This window comes from Mesocricetus auratus, unplaced genomic scaffold (genome assembly GCF_017639785.1).
Source record: "Mesocricetus auratus isolate SY011 unplaced genomic scaffold, BCM_Maur_2.0 Super-Scaffold_100011, whole genome shotgun sequence".
Classification (NCBI taxonomy): domain Eukaryota; kingdom Metazoa; phylum Chordata; class Mammalia; order Rodentia; family Cricetidae; genus Mesocricetus; species Mesocricetus auratus.
The window spans coordinates 80005421-80032920 of NW_024429195.1; the positions used below are offsets into that span (position 1 = coordinate 80005421).

Here is a 27500-nt window from a genome sequence, read left to right on the forward strand (position 1 = left end):
TGATGACCATAACTAACACTACATACTACCTAACATATGCCAGGCACAAGCTAACCCTTGCAATGACTATGAGGAAGACATTTTATCATCCCCACTTTAATGATGGGGAAGTTGAGACATGGGTTAAAGCTTTTAGACCGGGGCCACAAGACACAGACCACATGGCTTTAAAGCTTTTTGATTGAAATTACATAATTTGGCAACTGCCAGCATTGGCGTTTATCATTCTTGCTAATGGCCACAGCATCCGGCAATAAACGGGAGACCATCTTTAAGACTGGCTCTCACTTCCTTCACTCTACATTTTCAGGCTGATAATCACCTTGCTTTATCCTAGAGGTGGGAAAGATCTCGAAGATTATCACCTCATCCATTCCACTTCTAATCTCTGTCCCTGCCGTGTACTTTTTTGGCCTTTGAGATTCTGATGCACAGAAAAAAAGTCTTCCTTTATATGCAACTGTGGTTCATCTCCCTACTTCCCCTTATTCTACCTAGCACATAGTAGGCGTTCAATATGAACTAGTTGACTGTTCACACTTTGCTAAATGAGCATCCTGTTGTCAGAAGGAAAAACACTAATCTCCCTTTGGAAAGGCTACTCAGGGAGTCATGACTGAGCATCTCTCATGACCATTAACCCTCAGACTCACTGAACCCTGTCTGTGGACCCAGCACTATGCCAAGTTCTTTCATATGCAACATCTCATTCCATTCTTGTAATTTCCCTGTGACAGATGCCAAGAGGGCAACAGGGTCTATTTGGCAGGTGACAACATGAAGGCAGATTTACACAACCGCAAAAGGTCAAAGGCAGGATCCATCCCAGATGAATAGACCCAGGACAAGGGACTCTTGGCACTGGCCCACATAGAGCATACTTTTTCCTTGAATTGGCATTGCAGCCATTTCCCAACAGTGGGCGCTGCAGGGAAAACCCTGGCAGGCACCTCAGGCTTTGGGTATGAGAGAAGACACTTTCAGAGACAGCTCCATGGCAAGACTCCACAGCTGGTGTTCTTGCTTGGGTGGAAGGAGACCAATAACGGAGGTGAGACAAAGGCAGGAGACAATGCATCTGGGTTCTTCATGGGAGACTCAGCCTGCACTGCATCACCGCTACTCACAACAGCCTTCATTTACTCCCCACCCCCACCCCACTGCCTGCAGGCGTTGGCCCTGATGTGGACTTACTCTGAAGAAACTGAGAAACATCTTCCAGCTGGGGAATGTTGTCTTCACGGAACCCGCAGTACTTTTCCAGAAGTGGGAAAATGTGGTTGTGCTCGTAGCAGGCATGCGTTTTATACAAGGCCTTCAGCGTCTTGAACACTGTCCCCCAGGTCTTCTTCTCTTCTTCTGTGTACTCCACCCGAGGGATGGGCTGCCCACTAGAATACAGGCATGGAACAGGTGTCTCCAACAGAGAAGGGTCAGGACACACAGTGTGGTAAAACCAGAAGAGGGATACGGGCTCCACAATTTGTGAGATACCACCACTGACCAGCATGGACTTGAAGCATTGTTTGAAAGAGACAAGGCTCATAGGAAACACTATTGTGTTGGTTCCCACAGGAAAATGCGGTTTGCTGTCAATCTAGGAAGTTATTTGGTCTTTTTGCTCCTCTAAGAGTCCAACTGTTCAAGGTAGAAAGTGGCTTTCAGGGGCTAGGCAGGTGACATACAGGTGTAAAGAGGTATAGTATGTACAGGAGGTACAGAGAATGGGAGCTGGGACAACTAACAATGCATGCTCATTCCAAACAAAGGTACAATGTCTTGTATTATATCACCTAAAGCCATCAGCTCTGGCTAACTCAGGTTTAATACCTAGGGTGAATGTTTGAAACTTGTCTGGGGAGCTTGAACCTGCTGAGTTTGATGCTTCTGTTCCTGGGAAGTTATGAACTATTTAAGTGTAGGCTAAAGTCCCACATTGTATATATCTATATATCTTAAGGTGTGTGTGTGTGTGTGTGTGTGTGTGTGTGTGTATGTATGTATGTTTTGTTACATGGCATAAGCACAAAGATTTGTCAATTAACAAGTTTTCTAGATCAAAGGTAAGAAATTAATAAACATTGAGATGGAGGAACAAATAAGCATGATAAGGTATAAAATACGCTTATATGTGCCAAGTTTGTCAAAGCACCTACACGAGACTCTGTCCCACCATCCTGATGCACTGGAGCAGAGAGAACCAAGGACTGGTGGATCTTAATAAGCCCCCCAGGTGACCGACACAAGTTGCAATTTAAGAGTCATTAGTTTGGAAGCTTTAGAGCTGTGTCCTAAAAAACAATGAAAACCAAACAAAGCTTGACCTCTCCGACCAGGGACTGTTCCCTGGGCTGCAGCCCTGCTCCCCTCACCAGGGACATTGAGTCTGGGACAAAGTGGGACTGTTTACCTTGGAACTGTGGATCTGGTTCCAAACTAATTTCCTCATGCACTTTCAAAATTGTAGCTCGTCCAAGGACAAGAGAGCAAAGACTGTTACTTTCTATGGAAAGGTGGGCCAGGATTAGGAAGGAAAGGCAGATTGGCGATTGAGAAATGAAAAGGACACATGCTCATAGGATCTTCTAGTCAACCAGCAGGCACTGAAAAAACAGTGTCAGGTGAGCCTTTGCTCAATACCACACCATAACCCAGGGTTAAGTGGTGATGGAAGAAAAGAAAAAGGCTTTGGAAATAGAAACTGATCAAAACTTTGCCCTGCCATGTGTGACCTCAGACAATTAGTAAACAGCTATAAGCATTAGTCCTGCAGTTAACACATTTTTAAGGTGGACAAGATTGTATGAAATGTTATTCATAAATAAATATATATAAGTATATATTTATAATACTGAAACTGGCAATAACCATTGATCATTAAAATAACTAGTCCTCATTTCAAAGAAAGGCATTGATGGAGCCAAAAGGATAGCTCTGTAGGTAAGGGCACTTGCTGCTAACCCCAGACCCCACATGGCAGAGAGAGCTGATTCACACAAGTTGTCCTTGACTTCCACCCATGAGTCATGGCAGACACACACACACACACACACACACACACACACACACACACACACACACACACCAAGACAGGCAACTGGTGTTTCTGTAAAAATTCCCAGAAGTGGTGACATTTTGAATATGCAGCTCGTTGACACTTTCTCTTCCAGTGACCCAGCATGACTTTCTCCCCATTTTCAGCCTGTGGCATTTGAGAAGGAGGACACTCGATGCCACCTTTACAGGTGTAAGTGTGGTCATGGTTGTCCAATCAGTCTCTTTACCCTGCCTGAAGTGATTGGCTGAAAATCCGGTCCATGTCTAGTCAAAATGAATAAGACCCCATCACAGAGCTTCAGCTGCTTTGTAGGAAAGAGTAGGAACTTGAAGTTGGGACATCACCTGGAACCTGTCTCTGAGAGGATGAGGCCAAGCCTGAAATCTAGAACACTGTAAGTGAGTGAGTCATGGAGATGGAGCCAGAACCTGAGTTCTGATCATGCCCAGATCTGGGCAGACTAGACACTGTGGAAATAGTGAGATTAATTCTGGGGACAGACAAATTTAAAGCCAACCTTTGTCACCTCCTAACTATCTGACTTCCACAAGTTATTTAGCTTCTGCTTACTATCTGAAAAATGAGTTTATTACAATAGTGTGTGTGTGAGAGAGAGAGAGAGAGAGAGTGTGTGTGTGTGAGCATGCATGCACATTAAATTTAGCAAAACCCAAAATACTTAGCAAATAGATGATAATCAAATTGACTGTGAAGATGAGGCCCTGCCTATACTGACTTAGTGGGTCAAAATGAGGTCAGAGAAAGGTCACCAAGTTCCCTTTCTTCCGCTAAACAAGAGGCAGGGTCCAAATGGACCTTAATCTGAACACGGCCACATAACTCTCTTCGCTCCCAGAGTCATTCAGAGAAAGTGATATTCTGGATGTCTTTCCATCCATAGATACACTTGTTTTCACCCCCATAGATCCCCAGTATTTCCTTATGTCACTGAGGTCCACCAAAGCTGTTACAGTGATGCTCCAGTACCTCCATCTCCAGGACAGCTCTTCCTCAGTCTCTGGGACAGCTCCACCTGAGTCTCCAGGACAGCTCTCCATCAGTCTCCAGGACAGCTCTCCCTCAGTCTCCAGGACAGCTCTCCCTCAGTCTCTGGGACAGCTCTCCCTCAGTCTCCAGGACAGCTCTCCCTCAGTCTCCAGGACAGCTCTCCCTCAGTCTCCAGGACAGCTCTCCCTCAGTCTCCGGGACAGCTCTCCCTGAGTCTCCAGGACAGCTCTCCCTCAGTCTCCAGGACAGCTCTCCCTGAGTCTCCAGGACAGCTCCCCCTCAGTCTCCAGGACAGCTTTTCCTCAGTCTCCAGGACAGCTCCCCCTCAGTCTCCAGGACAGCTCCCCCTCAGTCTCCAGGACAGCTCTCCCTGAGTCTCCAGGACAGCTCTCCCTCAGTCTCCAGGACAGCTCTCCCTCAGTCTCCAGGACAGCTCTCCCTCAGTCTCCAGGACAGCTCCCCCTCAGTCTCCAGGACAGCTCTCCCTGAGTCTCCAGGACAGCTCTCCCTGAGTCTCCAGGACAGCTCTCCCTCAGTCTCCAGGACAGCTCCCCCTCAGTCTCCAGGACAGCTCTCCCTCAATCTCCAGGACAGCTCTCCCTCAGTCTCCAGGACAGCTCTCCCTCAGTCTCCAGGACAGCTCCCCCTCAGTCTCCAGGACAGCTCTCCCTCAGTCTCCAGGACAGCATTCCCTCAGTCTCCAGGACAGCTCTCCCTCAGTCTCCAGGACAGCTCTCCCTCAGTCTCTAGGACAACTCTCCCTCAGTCTCTGGGACAGCTCTCCCTCAGTCTCCAGGACAACTCTCCCTCAATCTCTGGGACAGCTCTCCCTCAGTCTCTGGGACAGCTCTCCCTCAGTCTCCGGGACAGCTCTACCTGAGTCTCCAGGACAGCTCTCCCTCAGTCTCCAGGACAGCTCTCCCTCAGTCTCCAGGACAGCTCTCCCTCAGTCTCCAGGACAGCTCTCCCTCAGTCTCCAGGACAACTCTCCCTCAGTCTCCAGGACAGCTCTACCTGAGTCTCCAGGACAGCTCTCCCTCAGTCTCCAGGGCAGCTCTACCTGAGTCTCCAGGACAGCTCCCCCTCAGTCTCCAGGACAGCTTTACCTCAGTCTCCAGGACAGTTCTCCCTCAGTCTCCAGAACGGCGTTGGAGTTTCTTTTTGTACATGCCTTTTCTTATTCTCTTAACTCAGAAATTGCTATTCTCAAAACACCCAGTTTCCCAAGTCACAATTTACATAGTTCCCAAGGGTTCACAACAGCAAAGCCATTGTGTTCCCAAACAACACATCTGGTATGGCCATTTTCTTTTGGCTAAAATGATAGAATTATGAACAGGAAAAAAATCCATCTCACAGCTGCTCTATACAGCTGAGTCAACCAGATCAGTAGAACACACTAGTGTGGCTGGTCCAAAGGCTCCAGGGCTCTTTATTTCATTGGAGCAGACAGATTTCTTCTTCCTGGTCTAATGTGGAAAAGACCAGAGGCTGTTCCTTTCAGGATGGAAGCCTCTCCGATTACAGATACAATGAATGCTGAGTTAGCAAAGCTTGAGAGAGAGCTGGGCTACAGCAATGGGTACTTCTGTTTGATCTAGAGGCTATTTTTCCAAACGTGTTTTTAGGAGAGAGCCTAAACACATATGCACACATAAGCATATTCACGTACATACACATATACACACACATACCTCCACACAAACATACACACACATATACATATACATACCTACACACACCAACACCCATACACCCACATACACACATGCAAAAACACAAACATACAACTACACACACACACACACACACACACACACACACACACAAAGCAGGGTGTCCTGGACTGATTCTTTCCAACCTAGAGCAAGGGTTAGGAATATGCTCTGCTTAGGGAGACTTACTGGCGGTAGTTGTAGGCAATGTCAGCAAACTGCTTTCGTCTTGCCCGGTACACAGGATCTTTAAAGCCCTAGGAGAGAGAGACACTTGATGACTCAGGTCTGCAGAGGGAGAGGCCTGACACTGCTATGGAATAGTCTTTTTGCACACTGTGAAGATGTGTTGCTCTCATTGGTTTAATAAAGAGCTAATGGTCAATAGCTAGGCAGGAAAAGTTAGGCGTGACTTGCGGACAGGGGAAGAGTGCTGGGATGAAGAAGGGCGGAGTCACCAGGATTCAGAGAGAGGCAAGATAAACTTGCTGTGCTGAAAAAAAGATATCTCCATGTGGTAGATCATAGATAAGAATTATGGATTGTTAATTTAAGTGGTAAGAGCTAGTTAGTAACAAGCCTGAGCTATCAGCCAAGCATTTATAATTAATAAGTCCCTATGCATTTATTGGGGAGCTGGTGGTCCCCGACAAAAATCTCTGCCTACATGGCACCTCTACTAGCAATCTGAGTGGAAGTTTTTCAGCTATGAGAGCACGTGTCTCTTTTCCTTGATGATGCTCTAACACACAGACAGTTCTTCCATTGTTGTGAGGGACACACACTCAGACACACCTTCAGGGCAGTGAAATCTTCCCCACCCTGAGATTCCAATATCTACAGATATACTCTGATCTTTTAAAAAATGTCATCCATACCATTCCCAGCTTCTAAACTAATGGGACCAAGTCAAGTTAGATGTCTGTGTTGAAGGCATAAAGTCTTCACTCTGGCAAGTGGTGTGTGTTTAGTAATACCTCCTTGTGTACACCTATCTGTGTGCCTGTGCTCATGTGTGTGTGTGTGTGTGTGTGTGTGTGTGTGTGTGTGTGTGTGTGTGTGTGTGTTGGAATTTATGTACGTTGTGGGGTGGGGACATGCTAAATCCAAAAGTCAATCCTTGGCTGTCAGTCCTCAGGGAACTTTTACCTTGTTTTACGAGATAGGTATGTGACACCATGCCTAGCTCTTCACATGGATGCCATGGCCTGAACTTGGGTCATCGTGTCTGTACATCTGTTCTTTTCTAACTGAGTTATTCCCACAGTTTCCATAAGAAAATAGTCACTATGGAAATTAGTATGGAGGCTTCTCCTCATTTCTTGGCAAACAAATGGAAATTGCATTTTATTTTCTTTAAATAAAATATTTCTGGATAGCCCAAACTGGCCTCAACTCTCCTGTCTCAGGCTCCCAATTGCTAGGATTACAGGTCTGTGCCACCATGCCCTGCTGGCAATTGTTGAAAATGTTCTTCACCAGGTGTCTACAGCTGTGCCAGCTTCTGGCACAAAGATGTCAGGCAGATCAGTACGCATAGTCTTCCAGAATCCCCGAGACACCGGAGAAGTGGATCCACAGTGGAGGGGCCAAGCTTTGGATGACCCAGCTCTCTGCTCTTTTTACTATACTTCAGCGATTGTGAGCCTTGCTGACCTGGCAGGCCCACCACTGATGGAGCAAGCCATCCTGGACAAGAGGGTGATGACTTCTCTGGGGCTGACTGGCAGGCAGTCTTCCCAGGGGTGCCAGCAGCACATTTCCAATGAGGAGAGGCCAAGTGTGTCTTTGAGTGTTTAGGGTGGAGTGGGGTACATCAGGAGCTGGAAGTGTCCCAGCTGATGGGAAGAGTACTTGACAGAAAAGTTCATTGTGCTCTGAAGTTCAGTGAGACAAGAGACTGGTACATTGCCATAGAGCTCGTCTTTGTTCCCTGCAGACATTTCCCAACAAACTCTTCCAGAAAGCACTTTAATGTGCAATCATCTGTCTCCAAACCATGGGCTGAATGGCTTGAGAACGCAGGCTTGTATCACAGGCAGTGTTTAAAGACGCGTTTGAAGAAGGCCAATAGCCCCTGGTTTCCAAGTGTTGCCCTGTTTTCATTGCTTGACTGGTTGGTTAGGTTTTGTTTTTTATGTCAGGGTCAACCAACAGTATTTTTAAGGCAATTTATATAAGGCAATTTTACCTAAGAACCTGGAGCAGGGAGAGGCAGGGAGGGAGGGAGAGAAAGAGGGAGGGAGAGAGGGAAGGAGGGAAGGAGGCAGGGAGGGAGGAGAAGGGGAAACTGGAGGAAAGATAAAGGATGGATTTTGAGAAATAAAAATCCCTGAAAGCATCACACTAGCAAAGTAAAATGGCCATGTTGTTATTCCACACCCAAACCCCAATTAAAGGAAATACTACTCATTTTAAAGATTATACAACACAGTTGTTAAAAAGCATAAGCTGTTCTTTTCCCCTGAAACACTGGCTGGATTGGTATCATTAATTACATATGGGGGACTGGAGAGATGGCTCAGCATCTTAACTCCGTTAAGAAAATCTTGGAGCTCTTCCAGAGGACCCAGATTTGGTTTCCAGAGTTCACATAAGATAGCCCACAGCCACCTGTAAATCCAACTCCAGGGGATACCATACCCTTTGCAGGGCTCTAAGGGCACTCACACACATGCACACACACACACATGCACACATACATGCACACACAGACACATACCTATGCCTAAATGAAAATAAAATAGTCATTAGAAATAAAAACCAATAGGGAACTTGGAAGCATTTGTTTGCCTGCTGTCGGTTTTTGAGGCAGGGTCTTACTCTGTAGTTCAGGCTGGCATATGTAATCATCCCACCCCAGGCTCCTGTGTATTGCGACTAAATGTGCACACTATGACACCATGCTTTAGGAACCTAAGAACTTGCAATTAGCATAGCGCTCATTTATGCTGAGGAAAGATGAGTGCCCTTAGATATGCTAAGAAGAAAACTGGGCCCTGTGGTTTAATTTCCAAACATCACCAGCTTGCCACTGGGGACCATCTCTACTAGACTAGACAATAAACATTTACTTATCCATATATTCATGCTTGAACTCAAAATATCAACTCAAATTTAGCAATTGCCATCTTGACTAGCCAGTCTTAACAGATGGTGCTTTGTGTCTCTCCCTAGTCCTTCAAAGTATAAATGAAAGATTTCCACACCATCAGACACTAAAGAATATCTAATTCTGCTTTGGTATCAGAAGGGTAGAAAATGAAGCCCCCTTAGGCCATCTGCTGAAGGAATTGTAAAAAAAAAAAAAAAGTAAAACTAAGGCTAACCATACCAGCAAGTTGGTATTTGACATCTGAAGCAGAATAGTGAGAAGACATGAGAGAAGACTCATTCAATAGAAGGATTTCCATGTTGTACCGCCTTCAGGAAAGGGATGCCCACATTTAATTCTCACCCACACTCAACTATTGTTCATCATTGGTGTGCCTTGTGGGTGCTTTATGGATTTTCCATTTGTGAAAATAAAATCCCAATGCAAAATTATTTATCTAGTAGACAGTCTATATGTTAAGAGGAATATACAAGTGTTCCTTGGAGATGGTGGGGATAGTGGTTAGCCAATGATGCCATGTACATTTTTGAAGTTTTCTGCTGTATGTATTTTTTTGTAATTGGAAGGAAACAAAATAATATTCTAACTCCATTTCAGATCACTTGAGTGTAGTGGCAGGAAATCCAGTACATGAACAGACGTGTGTAGCATGTTACAGAGAGTCATCATTCCGGCTCCTTCCCAACTATGCTCATTCCGCATTCCCTGTCTCTAAAACATTCTATATGAACCTGCAAAGAGCTCCCACCAATCAGGTCTCAATAGGTTTCTCTGGTTAGATCTGTGACCTTGAAGCCTATTCTTTCAGATATTTGACCTTTCATCTTTTGGGTTGACAGGTGACCACACGGTGCCTGCATCCATCACCATAAGATGCATTCTGAATTAAGCTGTAATTGGTGATGACTGATCACCCTGTCTCAATTTAGACTAATAGCAGCAATTTCTCCAGCACCTCGTGCAATTTATTTATAATCACCCTGCCTCAATTAAGCTAATAGCAGTGATTTAGGTTGCCCTGCATGTAACCGAGCATGTTTTGACAGGAAAACATAAGTGAAGGAGTGGTGAAGGGAAGGGGGTCAGAAGAAGGAAAGAAAAGTCTGTGAGATAAGAAATTATGACACCACCAGAGCCTATATGCAATCCCTTTTCTCAGTCTCAGAAACTATACTACTTCAGGGTATCTATGACATGCCATCTGAGGATACTTCTAGACTGACATATCTAGTTCACTGTTTCTTCATGTCACAACTGGGGTTGAAGCTTACAAATGCCGTCTTCAGGACAGCAAGGAGACCATGGGTCTTAAACTGCCTCGCTGCAGGAGCATGGTGGTATGTTGATCAGTTTACCCCTGAAGCTTTAGCTCTCTCATAAGGAAGATAAGGTTGCTGATCACACCTGTTTCACAGAGTCACATGGGCAGGGTTAGGTCACATGGCAGACAGCGTGTGAAAATGTGAGCACAGGACAGGCATTCCAAGAGTGGCACATCTGCAGAAAGGCAGAATCCAGAAAGCTCTGGCTCAGAGCACAGGAAGGCACACTCTGGAGTGGGACTCCCTTCACATGCCCTCGGCACCTACGGGGCCAGCCAGAGGGCTCAGCAGCGTGAGGTGCTTGCTTCTCAGGCCTGGTGTTTGGTGCCTGTGACCCACATGGTAGATGGAGAGCACAGACACCCTCAAACTGCTCTCTGGCCTCCACAAGAGTACAGGGGCACACATACACCCATACACATACATCGTACATGCACACACATTCTGTATTTCCTCTAATAATTATAAATTTTTTGAGATAGGCTCTTTCAACATAGCCCTGGCTGTCCTAGAACTTACTTTGTAGATCAGGCTGGCCTCAAACTCACAAAGGCCTGCCTGCTTTTACCTCCATAGTGCTGGGATTAAAGGTGTGCATCTCCAAGCCCCTCCCATATAAATTAATGTTTAAAATAAAAAGTAATAGGTATTGAAAAAGTTTTAAAGAAAAGGTACCACTTGAGTTCTATTGGTGGGAACATAAAACATTACAGACAATGGTTCGAGGTCCTGTGAAACATGCATAGTAGAACTCCCACACTCTTCAAGTAAACCCACATGCACAGTCTTTCCTGTGGCAATAGAAGGCAATGCTGCTGCCTGGAGAAGAGATGGGAGAATGGCTTTGGGGGAGGGGCAAGAGATAGGTGTGCGGCCTTGAAAGACCAGTCCAGGCTTGCCAGTGAGGTTAAACAGCTGCAATGCTCTGAGGAGGAGCCACTCAGGAAAAGGGCACAGCATGGCCAACATGGGGAACGGAAGTCAAAAACATCCCTTGGGGTTCTGCCCACAAAGCTTACAGTTGCTATCTCAGGTCCCCCTGGCATCACATAGAAAAGTTGACATCTTTCCCTTTTTGCTCTGCAATTACAAGGGCAGGTGGGCACAGATGCATCTTGGGTATCACTTCAGCTCCCTTTCCTACAGGCATAGAGCACAGCTCACAGACACAATTTCCTAAATCCTAACCTGAGGTTGAGAGGCCCAACCCTGCAGAGTGCTGACTGGAACGGAAATTAACCACATGCCAAGCATTTAGCATTGTGCCTAATACACAGACAACGATCAAGAAAGGTTAGCTAGTAATGCCTGCTAAAAATTGATAAATACTTGTGGAAAGGAAGAAGGGAGAGGGAGAGGAAGAGAGAGAGGGGAGAGAGGAGAGAGGGGGAGAGAGAGGGAGGGAGGGAGAGAGAGGGAGGGAGGGAGGGAGAGGGAGGGAGGGAGGGAGGGAGGGAGGGAGGGAGAGAGGGAGGGAGGGAGGGAGGGAGGGAGGGAGGGAGGGAGAGAGGGAGGGAGGGAGGGAGGGAAGGAGAACACAGCATGTGGGACAGAATGGAGGACAGTCTTTCATCCTATTCCATTTTCTCACTTACCCTGGATTCCCAGAACAACCTCTCCTTTCCCGGGTTCACAACGTGGCTGTTTGGGAGGCTCGAAAGTACTGGGTCAAACACAAGCAGGCTGCCAAGGGCAGGGGGTCAGGGGAGGAAGGGATCGCTGCGCTGACTGCAGGGACAAAGCGGAACAGAGGGTCCTTGAAGACTGCTAGGGTGCTGTCTGCTTGCAGTTCACACCTTGAGGCCAGGCCTGCGGGGGCTGGAGGCGTCGGGAACACCCTTGGTTTTGCTCTGTTCCCAGCATCTGATGAAAGACCGAAGGAACGGAGAGAGCCTGGTGCCTCCTCTACGGGGGCCTGTGTACCTGATAAGTTGTGTTTTTATGATAAAATTCACGACAGGGAGAGCCTGGGAAGCCAAAGTTGTGGCCTGGGTTGGCAAAGAGAAATGAATTCCAGAGAGTTTTAAGGCCAGTTTTGGCTTCTGAGGGGACATGACACTAAAGGGAAGGACATGTCCCTCTCTCTCTGGACTGGCCTCTCCCACCCACCCAAATGATTAGGACTGAGGCCAATGGGAAGGACAGAGGGTCAAGGCAGGAGGAGGGGGCTGATGGGAGAGGAAAGCTCTCATGTGCGTGCATCCTGCGGGTTGATTCAGGTCAGTCTTGCTTTCCTGGGAGGAAGAAATCTCCGGAGATGGATTGTGCTTGCGTTCTCATGGCTGAGAGGCACAGGCAGAGGTTTGTCAGAGGGGACATCAGTGTGTTGCCAATGTGGCCTTTGCCACCTGAAATGGACTGTGTCATACACAGGAAGACAACAGAGAATCTGTCCCTCCAGAGTTGGCATTTTCACTTTGTTTTCAGTTTAGCTTGGTTTCATTTGATTTGATCTACTTTGAATCTGGTCTAGTTTGGTTTGGTTTTAGAGACAGAGTCTCACTACATAACCCAGGCCATCTCAGAATTCACAAGCCTTCTGCCCGAGGCTCACAAATGCTCACCATTTGGTCTGTGAAACACACTATTAAAGGCATAAGTGGGATGCTTAGAAACAACTTCTATCCTCAGTTCAGGGTAATTTATTCTACTGTCACAATTAAGATTTAGGAGAGCTGTCATAAGTCCATTTGAAGATGCCAGGAAGAACTCTTCACTTCAGTGTAACAATGGAGATGGGCTTGTGTTGGCAATGCCTGCTGAGCGCCTGTTGATACATACGTGTACACTTGTGTGGCTATGCAGGTAGGGGACCTCTCCCAGACATCAATATTATTTTAGAAAAGTGTGGAAATAGTATTTTATCTGCTTTGAATGTAGAGGGCAGGATGAATTCTCCTTGTTTCTATTCATTAAACGCCCCTCTCTCTAATTCGCTCTCTCTTTAATCGAAGAACAGGATGAAGAGAAAGCTGGGTAAGTGAGGTTGCCGGAGTCTCCATCGTCTTCCTTATGCAGTTCAAGTCTGCTCACAGGTCTGCTCTATTTGGTTTAGAGCACATGCCAGCTGCTCCTGTTTTGAAAGTCTGGCCTATGGCTCCCTGTTGCTTGGCAGGCAGGAAATTGAGTTTCTTGACAGCAGCCAAACTTGTGTCTTCAATTACCCTGAGCACTGGGGTGAAGGTCCAAGGAGCCCAGGTTTGATCAACAAAGGATGTTGTAGAAGGTGCCTGTCATCCCTGGGCCTGTCTGTGAGATGGAAGCCTTAACCTGCTTATAGGAAACTGCCTTTGGGAAGGGCGAGCCTCCTGTTGATTGTTAGTCTTCACAAGGTCGTGAAGAGACTCTGGACAAGACAGACGTGCCCTAGCACCAGCCACACTAAAACCTTGTTAATATAGACTGCTTCCTGGTTCAAAGGCCAGAGAGTCCATTGCCTGACAGAGGGTGGAACCTGAGGTCACAATGACACACCACCCACCCAAGGAAGCTGCCAAGCCACCTCTGTTCACCTCCAAGGACCATTGGCCCTAGAGAAGAAGAAGAAATAAGGAGACCCCCCAATACACACACACACACACACACACACACACACACACACACACACACACACACACACACCTGATCCATTTCTTAGTGAGAACCCATTTAAAAACCTATTCTCTGATCATAAGTTGAGGGCACACTGAAATTCACCACTCCAGTATTGAAGACTTTTGAAAATCTGACCCAACCCATGTCAGCTCGCCCTGTCACTGTCATACCTGAGGCACCACCCGCCCACCCCCTTCCCTGGAGGAACTCCTAAAAGCAGGTGTGATCCTTTCAGCCAAATGCCCCTCCTCCCTCATCTGACTAGAACCCTGCTCAGCTCTCTGAAGGGCCAGTGTCAGCTCTCTCACTGTCCCCTAGATGTGCCTGATTTAAGTGTCCATAAAATACACAAAGGCAGAAATAGAAATGCATACAGATGTACAGGGACAGCGTGTCCTGGCCACTGGTTCCCATTCCCTGCAACAGTAACGACCTCAGTAACGATGACAATGAGATCTCATGGTCTCGTTCATCCCGGCGTTCCCAGTCCTGGCATATATACAAACTCAGAAAACTCTTTTCTTGATCAAATAAGCAAACACATTGCTCCAAGAGGAAGATGTGGGAGGAAGGGAAAAGGAGAGAAGACGGAGGGGAGGTGGGAAGACTGTGATCTAGGGCCCTAGACTCACCGGGTGGTCTGCGTCCAGCTCTGCTCCATAGCTGAGAATCTGATTGGCGAACCTGTCCAGCTCTTGAATGGTCCTTGGGAACCAGGGCACTGCAACACAGAAGGGGCAGAGTCCTGAGTGTAGATCGTGCGACACGTGGCTAGCGGCCTCCCCCTGTCCCCAAGCGGTTATGTTGATGGTGACAGCAAACGAGGTTCTGCATAACTCCTACAAGGCTAAAGTTAAACATTTAAGCTGCCTGGTCCACACCTCTAATCACAGCCCTTCGGAAGCAGAAGCAGGTAGGTCTCTCAGAGTTCAAGGTCTGCCTGGTTTACAGAACAAGTCCCAGGGCAGCCAAGACTACATATAGAGACCCCGACTCAAATAAATAAATAAATAAATAAATAAATAAATAAAATTTAAATTTAAAAAACACTAAAATCCATTTTTCTGTGAAACTGATTTAAAACACGCCCCCAAGAAACCAGCAGAGCAGGCCTTGGCCTGGGCTGTTCTTCTTGGGACCCTCTGTCTCTGAGAATAAGGAATAAGAAGGTTTTAACCTGGTCCTCTACTGGAGCCTGTTAAAGGACCCTTTCCCTGCCCACAGAACGCAGGACAGAGTCAAGTTCTACACTCTGCAATGTTAGACCCTTGGAACTCTGAAACCCACACCCCAGCTCTCAGTCTTGTGCCTAAAGGTTTCCAGAATTATCTCAAACTCATCCCTGGCCACCACTTACAGTTGCTGTCACTAAGGATTCCTTCAGTGGCAAAATATCATGTGTAGCCCCAACTTTCTACCAAGTGACTCCCTCCTGAGTGCCTTGGACACCCCTACAAAACCTTTTGATCTCAAAGCCAGTTATGGCCCTGTGAAAGTGACAGGTAGCTTGCAGCTCAGTTTCTAAAATAACATCATGAGGAAAAAGATGCCTGAGTTCTGTGTTTGCAGTAGTGGTGTCCCCCAGAAAGGGGCCAGGGTGAAGAGTAAATGACTCCGTCCAAGTCCTTGTGGCTTATAAGAAAGAGACACCCTGGGTCCAAGTGTCTGAGTGCCCCGAGGGCAGGAGCTGTGAGTGTCGCATGGCTGTGGAGAGGAGAGAGGGGAGTTACCGGAACACATAGGGGTTTACACTATTCACGGCCGCTACTCTGACCTAGTTTCTGCTCCTTAAGGTCCTCCTCAAATAAGGCATTACAGCCTCTATTATACTGATGAAAACCGAGTATTTCAAAAGTCTGAAAATCAAAATAATTGGTTTAAGATCACGCTGGGACTAAGACAGAGCCAGAATGATGAGCGCAGATAGACACGGTTTAAGATCACGCTGGGACTAAGACAGAGCCAGAATGATGAGCGCAGATAGACACGGTGGGATCCACGCAGTGAGCCAAGGCTGCAGCTGTTATGCCTGAAGAGTCCAGCGCGGACTTGGCGAGTAGCCTCAGCCTGGTTTCAGATGATCAGGGTCTCTGTGCTCAGTTCCTTCTCTGTGAGGATAGCGAATGTTTTCCAAGACCTTACTGCGTGCTGGACACTGGGTTTAGCATTTGGGGTGGGGTGTGTCCTTTAGTCGGAGGTTTCCTTGAGCAAGGGATGAAGGAGTATTGCCCCATAAGGTTCTGCCTGCCTGCAACCTCAAGTGGGATGCGAAAGAACACTCCTGCCATCCAGTGGTTAATCTGAGGAAATGCCCTCTGGGGAACTAAGCAGTCGCCTACAGACAAAAATGAGCAAGGATCCTCAAAACTTTGGAGTCAAGGACTTACACCAACTTGCGTTCATAAAATGCAGTTAGAGCCTGATCTTTGTGGATCTGAGTTTCAGGAGCCCTCCACTCTCCACGTCAACAATGCACCAGCTCTAGGTGTGGCTCTAAATACTCTTTGTGCAACCTGGTGCTCAAAGGTTGTGTGTGTTTCCAAGCGTGGCTGAGGAACTTTTGCCAAAATCATCCCTTTGTTTCTGGGACAATGCAATATGACACAATTTTAGAGTTCCGTTGGTTCAAATTTAACAGACAATATACATCCACAGGTGCACAGGCACACCGACACAGGCATGCACACACATACATACACATGAACAAAGCATATGCACATGCACTCACACTCACTCACACTCACACTCACACACACACACACACATGCCTGCACTGCTGGTGAATGATGGAGCCAGGATTCACTTCCAGCTGCCTCCATGCTCGCTCCTGGATCTTGACCTCAACCCGTCTGTCATGGAAGGGCAGTGATACAGCCAACTGATGGAGAGCACTGACTCTGGAGCCTGACTGGCTCTTTAACTTTTCATACTGGGGTTTCCATGGGCTTAAAGCACAGGTCACTTGTCCACCTCTCCATAATGGTGACAACAGAAGCAATCTTAGCTTAATGATGCCACTCACATTACAGGTGCCATCCTCAACACCTTACCTAAGTTAGCCTGGTGACCTGTGCTATCTGTAGGGCCAGGCTACACCCAAACCTCCAGACTGTTAGACCTTTGGCTTGACCATTGTTTCTCAGTCAATAGAAGCCTCCCTAAGGACGATATCACATGTATTTTGTAGCCTAGTGACCTCTAGGATATCTGTGTGGCCGAGACCACACCGGGTCCTCCCCGGGCCTTTAAACTGCCTTAAGATTTTTTGCACTCATGGGATTGACATAATTGTTGCCAGGAAAACATTTTCCAGACTTGTACTGGACTTAAATACCTAAAATATAAACTGACCAGTATCAGACTCCAGAAGTTAGAACCAACACCAGTTGACTAAGCCTGGTTAAACCGGGCTCCCTTCTTACCTCACTCAGATCATGTCTCTGCTGGCTGTAGCATTTACAGGGACACCCACTGACGACGACTGCTTCCCAGACCTGTCCCTAGTGTTTCTCTGGCATGATGAACCTCTGTGATCAGCCTTGGCACTGGTTCTATTTCCTAGTCCGCTTCGGCAGCACCAAGGAAAGATCGGGTCTCTGGTGAGACCTCGCTTATCTCTTCAGGTGTTGCCATCAAAGGGCCTCCCTGAGTGACCCTGGTCTGGGCAATGAAACATGCCCCTCTCCCCTCATGGAGCACCACCTCCTCAGTTCGGGTCACCACTCATTGCTTACTGTTCATTTATCTCTTGCCTGAGAGTCACTCACAGGTCAGGACTGTGTCAGCAGAAACACAAGGTAAACTTACTTGTCACACTGCCTTCCAACCTATGGATACTCAGACCCCCATACCCCAGCATGCATTGAACACCACTGCACTCCAGGTCCTGGGCACGAGAGGTGACAACACTGGTGGCCATCCTGGAGTGCTTACACTCCACGGAGGCTGTCCAACCAAGCAATCGAAGTAAATAAATAAACGTCAGCACTGGGAGCTCCTAAAGAAGCCAGTGGATCAGGAAGACAGAAGCCATGGGTACGCTATTTCACTTATTTCTTTCAAACCTTCTCCAACTTTCTTAAGTTGTTACTAATAAAACGTGTGCATGTTTGTATGTAATAACATTGATTTGATATACATACGCAATGTAAAATAGTTGCTGCAGTCAAGAACATGACCTCATCCATTGCTTCATATAGTTACCACTGTGTATATGTGTGTACATGTACGCAAGTGCGTGTTGAGGACACAAAATGTCTCTCATAGATTTCAAGTACACACTGTATTTATTATTATTTATTGCATGTTGCATGTTAGATCGATGGAGTTTATCTTACAACTGAAACTTTGTACCATTTAGCCAATATCTCCCTACCCCCACACCCACACCCACCCCTACCCCTACCACTACCCAGCCCCCCAACATCTGGTAAACACCATTCTCTGACTCTGTAGATTTAATTTTTCAGGCTCCCTAAATGAGTAAGGTGCTGCAGCATCTATTTACCATCAGTGAGCTTATTTTCCTTAGTGGAAAGACCCCATTCATACTGCGGCAAATAGAAAGGTTACCTATGATAGCTGAATCATATATATATCCTGCATTTTCTGTATCTATTCACATGTCTGCGAACATCCCATGCTTGGCTACAGCCAACTATGCCACAATGAACAATGAAGTGCTGACGAGTTTTCGGGATACTGATTTCATACTCTTTGAATGTATGTATGCCCATAGGTGGTATATGCTGGCCATACTCTGGTTCTATTTTAATGTGAGGCACAACTACAAACTGGATTTCATACGTCTGAACAGATTTACTGTCCATCCAGGGTGCAGAAGGATTCTTTGTCCTGTGTCTCATCGATACTGGATATCTAGTATCCATTTTGTTAGCCATACGATTTTATTTAAATGGCATCTGTTCCTCCAGCTCCTGAAGATCCTAGGGACTCAGTCCTACTCTGGCAGAGCTCAGTGGGATCTGGGACCATCAGAGTCTATGCCTGCTTCACTGGTGTCCCCTGTCTCTTCTCAGGTCAGTGAGCTTGGAAAGGCAAAGAGCCCTGTAAAGGAGCCAGATTGCCTGTCTCTGCCTTTACCATCTAAGAGTTCAGAAAAGTAACTAAACATCATGTGCCTCTGCATTCCTTCTGTAAAATGGCAATGTAATAAGTACTACAGAGTACCCCAGCATAAGAACAATAAGCACTCAAAGGAGTCAATATAGAGGCATTTCTGAAAAGTTAAGGCATGTAATGGATATCACTTACTAAATACATTCTGAGAAATGCATTTCACCCTGTGTGATCCAGAGAGTATTCATGCAAACTCAGATGTCTGCAATATTAGTAAGCACTATCCTCTTATACGACTCATTATATGTTATATGGGGTCCACTGTATTCTGTAACATCTTTATATGGGGCCTGACTATGTATGTTTTCACACACGTATATGCACATACACACACACACACAGAGAGAGAGAGAGAGAGAGAGAGAGAGAGAGAGAGAGAGAGAGAGAGAGAGAGAGAGAGAGAGAGAGAGAGAGAGAGAGAGAGAGAGAGAGAGAATAACTCTGTGTTGTTTTCCTCATCTCATAAAGAGCAAAGTGAAATTCTGGGAAGACTACACACGCCTGTATTTTGTCTTCTGGATCCAGAAAACAGATTCAAGGAATCTTTCTTTGCTGTTAAATGAAGTGAACTCTGAAACCAACATGACACGTCCTCGCCCTACGGTCCATACACACACAGAGGGGCTCAACCCATGTTCACTGTGACGAAAGAGCTAGTAATCCTGGCAGTAATGGAAGATACGGGGGAGCACCAGAGGTTAGAGCGTAGAACCGCTTCTCCATTCAGCTCTACTGTTAAAATCCTTCCTAATACTGGGCCATGGTTTCCCCCTATGAGCTACACATTTTTCGTTTACTTTTTGATTTGGTCCTTAATGAGTCTTGTGTTCTGAGACGCATGGAATGTCTTGAGGCGACTGGACAGAGGACACATGAAAAGATGCTTTCACTACAGTCAGCAAAGCAGCTACATTTATCTCTTGGGAGTATAGTCACTACACTCTCAGACCCCAAGGCACGATCCATAACGTCTTATCTCCACCAGACTCTGGCTATCTCCCAAATCAACACTAGAGGGCAGCAAAGCCAGTCAGTCCCAGCTCTAATGAATTCTTCCCTAAAAGCAAACACGAGCTAGTTGGACTCACGTGGCTTAGTGTAGACCTCTCAGTAGCAAAGAAGTAAGTTAGCTAATTAACTAATTAATCATAAATAAATAAATCAGAGAATTTGAAATAATTGCAAAGACTCTAAGATATAAAGAACGAAACAGCCTGGTAAGCTCCAGGCCTTTGAGCTCAGGACTTGGTTTCCAGACTGCAGAAGCCTCTGTTGACTTTTGAGCCGCCCCATTATCATACAGGAATGGCTGAAACACAGAGCTGTGCGAGAACAGAGGAGAAGTTTGGACACTTCTGACACAGGTTTGGGTTGGAAGATATCTCTGCTAGTTCCCAACCATTGAACTTCATGCAAACGGATTAATCTCTCCATGGTTCCCTAGTTTCTCATTTGCAAAATGACCATAAAAATCATATGTCCCTCAGAGAGTTGCTGAGGATCCAAATGAGCTTGGTAAATGTGGAGGGATGGCTCAGTGCGTAAAGCACCTTCCCAGCAAACCAGGGACCTGAGTTCAAATCACCAGAACCCATGTAAAGCCAGTCAAGTATGCACATGCACTATCAACTCTGCTACAGCAGAACGGGAGGCAGAGGCAGGGGAATCACCACGAGCTCACTGGTGGACACAGAGTTGAAACAAACAGCCTGTCCCAAAGCAGAAGGAGGGAACCAATACCAGAGGTTGCCCTCTGACCTCCACACTCATGCACATTGCACACTGCATGAGCCCGTGCGCGCGTGTGTGCGCGCGCGCGCGCGCACACACACACACACACACACAGTGAAAATGATAAGTTATGTATAAGCCCATAGAGAGAGCTTACAACAGTGTTTAACACGCAAACATACACACACACAGTGAAAATGATGAGTTATGTGTAAGCCCATAGAGAGAGCTTACAGCACATACACACACACACACACACACACACACACACACAGGATTTTAAAGTATTATGGTAGTATTATTCTTCTCACTGCTCTTAGAAGACCAAAGGATACACTGTGACAGGGTTGGGATTCACTGTTGGCAGCTGCCCAGCCCTACCTGGCCTCAAACCCCCACCTCGATTTTAAGGCCATGGTCTGAAGCCTGTGTCCTGTGGGATAGAAGGACCCAGGTCAATTAAAGAGTTCACAGGCAATCAATCACCTTGGAATAAGGGCTAAGTCTTGAGAAATGAGACCTAGGGGAGACCTAGGATAAGAATGACCTGAGGTATTACGATTTCCTTTCTCTTCAGAATGAGAAGGACATGCAGTCTGGCAACTCCCAAAGTCAAAAGAAGCGCCTGTCCCACTCAGCTCCAAACACATCTGTCCTGACACTTGCTCAGAAGGTTGAGCATCCGGGACTGGAAGCTGCCAGGTCTCTCTGTGCTCAAGTATATCTTCCTGAGCACAAACTATGTGAGTCTCAGTGAGTTACCTTCTCCTGAGCATCTGGGAGTGGGTAACTATAAATTTTTCATCTGTAAAATTTAAAAGACAACTAATCCTGCCATCTGTCGCCTTCTTTAGTATGGGAAGCAGCTAACCTGTAACAGGTAGTTCTGGGCCACGGGTCATTGCATTTGAACCTCTTAACAAAGCCTAGAGGTGCCTATCTGGCTAAGAAAATATTGCAATTCAGGCTACTGGTGACAGAACTCAGGCTCACGTCTGCACCCCCAGTCTCATAGGACTGACCAATTTTCAGTTCAAAAGTTCTAGTTATCATTGTTCTTTTGATGAGCTAAGGCGGGACTCCACGGAGCCTTGAAGAATTCCTTCCTGTCTTCCATCCAAGCCTTCCTGGCTATCAGTGACAATTCATCACACTTACCTCCTCCTCCACACACTTTCTCCTCTTCAGTGGGTTGCAGTCCCCTCCCCACACCCACACAGGGGTCTCACTCACAGTGCTGGGAATAGGCACTGACCCCAGTGACCCAGGCCTTCATTGTGAAAAGTTAAATCAGATTAGCTCATTAATGACCTTGCCAAATAGCCCAGAGGTGGGTCAACTTCTGCAAGTCCCTCCACAGGCTCTGGGCTTGGGGTTAATGAATTACTGAGCCGGCTGGTGCAACAGAGGCTCTCTGTGGAGCCAGTGGCACCCTGGGGGGGGGTGCAGATCATTAATAAATATTGATTTGACTCCAAAGGAAGCAACCTGCTGGAGAGCAGGCGCTGGACACCCACGTTGTGGTCCCATTAAGTCAGGGTCAAATATTCTACCCAGACGCCAAGGGACCACTGGCTCCAGCGTGCTCCCAAAGCAAAGGCCCCACAGGCAAGAGGCTACTTCCTGCCCGGTGGGTCAGTGCAAGCCCATTAAATCCACAGTCATTCAAGGCAGACTGTTCGCTATCTAGCTCCCACACAACGTCAGACATTCGCCAGCCCCAGGGCTGAGGCAACAAGGCACCCAAGATTGTGGCCAGCCAGTCTCAAAAAGAGCAATAAATCCTCCAACTAAGAGACCCAGAGCAGAATGATGTTTTCACCCTAACTTAGGTTCCCCAGGTCATCTCTGAGACATGGCCTCCGAACTTGTAAGGAGACAGCTACTGTTTGAGTCCCAGGAACCATTGTATAGGGAGATGGCATGGCTGCCATCTTGCAGGTGAAGACAAGCAGGGTCTTATTCTTCTTTTAAGAATTTTCTATGGCTGAGTGGTGGTGGCAGCGCATGCTTTTAATCTCAGACTCAGGAAACAGAAGCAGGTGAATCTTTGTGAGTTCAAGGCCAGTCTGGTCTATAGAGTGATTTTCAAGACAGCCAAGGCTACACAGAGAAATTTTGTCTCAAAAAACAACAACAAAAAGAAAGAAAGAGAGAGAAAGAATAGAAAGAAAGAAAAAAGAAGGAAGGAAAGAAGGAAGGAAGGAAACTTCTGTGCTGGTTTCTATGGAGAGAAAAACCCTAATGAAGGTCTTGGCAAGAATAAAGGAGCCAAAGCCTGGTTGACAGGACGAGTTATTCCCCTTTGCATCCAGGACAGAGCAGTATCAGCAATGTTTGCATGGGCAAAGATCTGGTCTTTGCTTACTAATTAAGAGCAGCTTCTTAGAATCAGATAAATAAATGAGGGAAGAATCGAAATGTCAATGAAACATTGAGATCATAAATAAATAAAATAATCTGCAAGTCCTTTACTCCATCCGTGCCTAACTGCAGCTACTCCCCCTCTGACCCTCCCAAGGCAATATGCGGTTCTTTTACAGGAGATTCATTTTGTTTTTAACTGGGGTGGGGGTGCGTGTATGAGAGTGCTGGGGCCAGAAGATGTCAGAGGCATTGGGCCCCCTTAAAGCTAGAGTTACAGGAAGTTGTGAGCACTCCACTCGGGTGCTCGGCATCCAACTCTCATCCTCAGTAAGAGCAACAGGTGTGTTAGCGGTGAGCCGCTCTGCAGCCCCAAAGATGCCCCATGTCTCCTAAGGGTATACAGTGGCAGGTTGCCCACTGCGTGCTCCAAACGTCCAGTTTTGCCTTCTAAGAGCTCATATAGGTATGAGATTAGGTGATCTGTCGCTCACAAATTGAGTTACAGTCAACCTGCTTATATAAGGTCAAACGGAATACATGTAAAGTCTTATGTAACCCTAGATCTCCCTGGCCCCACTTCCTCTGATTTGCTGAGTCAAAGACTGAGTTCAGTATGCCAGAAAGGACACTTCCAAGGAATACCAAATCTCCCCATCATTGCCGTACACCACGGGACACAGCAATGACTCCACACCAGGTTGGGCACTATGTCTGCTTATCTTCCTACTGCTAACCCCGAATAGGATGAATGAAGGAAAGTCGGAGGGTGAATGCGAATGAAAAAGAAAACTGTGAGAACATTAAGTCAAGTTTGAGAAGGGACGGGTTGCAAAAGGAAGAAAACCACAACAGGTGGGACTTTAAAATGAAAGGGTCACATGATGTTCAAATGGTAGGGAAGAAGAGATGAAGGCATCAAAAGTGACGGGGGATGTCCTTCTGTGCATGTGTCTGTCTTGGTGGCTGATGAATGAAGCACTGCTAGCCAACAGGGAAGCAAGACAGGTGGGAATAGGAGTCGAGGAGGATTCTGGGAAACAGAGACACAGTGAGTCACCATGTAGGATGCGAGAGAAGTAAGAGCTCTGGAACCTTTCTCCGGTTAGAGAAGACCACGTGGAAATACTCAGATTAGCAGTTATGGGTTAATAATTAGGTCAGAGCTAGCCAATGAGAAACCATAGCAAAAGGCCAACAGCTTCATAATTATTATAGCATCCTGCGTGTTCATTTGGGACTGGCGTGGCTCAGGGACCAGTCTGGCGGGAAGAATGCACGTTACACAAGTGATGAAAAGGTGTCAAAGATGATGAAAATGCTCCCCCAAAAGACATCATTAGGGGAGTGACTGTTGTCAGAATTGGTAGGAAAGAGAGGAGGAAAGCCTGGGAAAGAGCAACGAAACGAAACTGGAAGGAGGCAGGAAAAGAGAACAAGAGAGGGAAGGTGGAACTCTGACTTCCTGCCTCCCTTGCCCCTACTCTTCCCAAAAAAGCACAGCCAAGCACTGGAAGGCTTGGAAATGGGAACTTACATGCAGGGCCATTGCAAAGTCCCACATGTGAAGGTTTTTTCTTGATTGGGGGTTAAAGTCAACCCCAGTGTGGGGAAGGCTGCCACCAATTCCCTCTGCATTACTCCCCTGGTCAGTGTGGGGAAGGCTGCCACCAATTCCCTCTGCATTACTCCCCTGGTCAGGCTCCACTTCCACAACCTTGTGTAGCAAATGGCCTGCTATTGGTTGCGGTTATAACTACAGAGGAAATATATTGTGGTAAGCCCTACTGAGGCCCAAACATGTCAGAGACCAAGATTCTATTCCTCTCAGGCAATCTCAACTCAACCCTTTAGAAGCCTCAAGATATCATACATGATCTTGTTCATGAGCCATAGAAAGTAGCAGAGCAGGTCTTCCTTTTATTTCACAGATAGAGAAGAGGCCGGTGCGAATGCCCACTGGAAAGGAACAAATGGCCATTTAGAAAGTAGAGAACCAAATATTGGCTCTTGACTTTAAAATTATTGCTCTTTCTGGATCACTATGAGGGTCCCTTAACTCACTATGAATGACAAGTTGGCATTTCATCATTACAATCGTTTTATATCCTCTTATTCCCTCTTGTGACTTGGGAACCAGACATGTCACATGGAAGAGAGGTGTTCCTAGTCTGTTCTTTCTAACTTTCACGGTCATTTGTCTAAGCCCAAGCAGCATATGGTAGTTCCCTATACTCAACAAAGATTGTGAGTTTGGAGACTCTGGACCTGAAAGACCATAAGAATCACTGTGTATCCTGTAAAAAGATTCAAGGGTAAGTTCACTGGCAGCATTGGCCCTGAATGTTGGCACCCTACCAAAATTATATCATGTAATCCACACAATCTCATTAGCACTAAATGGCTTCACTTTCCAAACGAGACACCAGAGGCTTAAACAGAGCAAACAAGCTGGCCAAACAGATACAGGCCAGGAATTAAACAGGAACAATGAAGACCACAAAACAGTTTTGCCTCCCAACTTTACCTCTCTCTTATCTTCTAACCCTGAAAACATGAATAATGTTCTCTGGTTACTCTAGTTATTGCAAAGATTAGGTGAGACGAGTAAAATAAGGAAGAATTTTAAGAGTTTGATTGAGAATACAGATGGAGAATTCTTCTTCTAGCCTGATATAGAATTGTCCCGTCTTCCTTAGCTTGAACTCCGTGGCATGGCCACCTATCGTAGCCTCGTTGGGGCATTTGTTCATATTTTTCTTTGCCAATGAATTATTGAGATAATTGAGGGAGCAAGCAGATACCAACAGCATTAAGTGATTCTGCATAGAGTTCCCAAATTTCCCCCTCCTGGTGAGTGTGCTTATCCTCCCAGATGGAGCCAGCTTGTCTCAACAGGGGCAGTCTGAAGAAACAGGGGTTGTCTCCCTAGCTTCCAGGACTTATAGCAACATCAGTACATCCAGTGAGCATTTAAATGAAGGCAAAATAGTGATGCAACTGTGCGTTTCTACCAATCCAAAGATATTTGGTCTCCTGCAGGTGTAGGACCATGAGATATACAGCTATGGTTGTGAAAGTCATACACAGGACAAAGCAAAATACATGGGAGAAAGTTTCCAGTTGGAAGAAGACAAGACAAGAATTGGATCAGAATAGACAGACAGGGTTAGAAAAATAAAGGTGCAGGTGGTGACACTAAAGAAACTCCAGCCATCTGGGCCACTCAGCCCTAAGCAGCTTTCTCCTAAAGACTCTTATCACTTTGGGAACCATGACTCCTTTGAACATTCTACTCCTCTTAAAAACAAGTAGGCGGGCACACATGTGCAAGTTTGTCAAATCCTGGGAGGGGAAGGGCAGAGCCTTTTAAGGGATCCTGTCACTGACCACAGAAAACCTAAATGAATCTAAAACATCTGTCTTACTCAGCACGGTGCTTCAGAGCAGCAATATTGAAGAAGAAAAGAGAAACCTACAGGGGACTGGACTAAGAGGGGAGAACTTACGTGATAATGTTTCTTTTGTCTTCTATCAATAATCTTAGCTCTAGGCTAGATGGATAAATAAGCTATAGTACAGAGATGGTTAGATAGATAGATAGATAGATAGATAGATAGATAGATAGATAGATAGATAGATAGATAGGTGATACACATACATATACACACATTCATACTTGTGTTTATACATAAGTATATGAGAAAACCAGTGATTGGAAGAAAGATAGATGAAACATACATATATGCACACACATGTACTTGTGTATATAACAGACATATAGGGAAGCAGTGAAAGGACGGAAGATAGATAGATACATAGATAGATAGATGAGAGATAGATAGAGATAGATAGATAGATAGATAGATAGATAGATAGATAGATAGATAGATATCAGGCAGTCTTTTTGTACAGAATATAATAGAAAGTTGTAATGGAAATTTGAGTTCACTGTTGCAATACAATATCCTGTTAAACAACCCCAACTTGGAGAAAGTTTTGTAAGAAACATCTACAAAGAGGCAAGTCTCTCAAAAGGCAGTGCCCCTAACTTCTGACTACCTGCAACTCTGTGTCCATGTCCGTCTGCTTCCCCTGGCTGCAATCTGTCTCCATGTAGGCATTTACCACCCCCCACTAAATGCAATGTCATGCAGAACACTCAAAGGGAAAGGGAAACGGATTAGTAGATGGATCGATGGCCGATATTAATGCTCTTTCATGTTGAGTTGAAGAAGGATTTGAGGTCATCAGGAGAGAAGGCAGCAGGAGAATAGACTAAGCATTCAAAAGACTGTCTGGATTAAAATCCTATTAAGTTCCCATCAGCTTCTCCAGGAGGCTTTTGAGGAGTTTGGGGTTTCTTTAACCTGTCACCATAATTAACCTTCCCTCAAGCTGTTTTGGGTGGGGAACTTTAGCAATTAAGAAACTGGGAAACTTTCATTTTCTAT

At 46.1% G+C, this 27500-nt stretch overlaps 1 protein-coding gene across 1 annotated transcript in view; it reads right to left on the reverse strand.

Annotated features, from left to right (window-relative positions):
* Pah (phenylalanine hydroxylase) overlaps nt 1-27500 on the reverse strand; it is a 56624-nt gene that overhangs the window by 13034 nt on the left and 16090 nt on the right. The window contains exons 4-6 of the mRNA XM_005067966.4: nt 14445-14533; nt 5971-6038; nt 1195-1391 (exon numbers count right to left, since the gene is read on the reverse strand). Of these exons, the coding sequence (XP_005068023.1) occupies nt 1195-1391; nt 5971-6038; nt 14445-14533 (354 nt within the window). The remainder of the gene's footprint in view (nt 1-1194; nt 1392-5970; nt 6039-14444; nt 14534-27500) is intronic.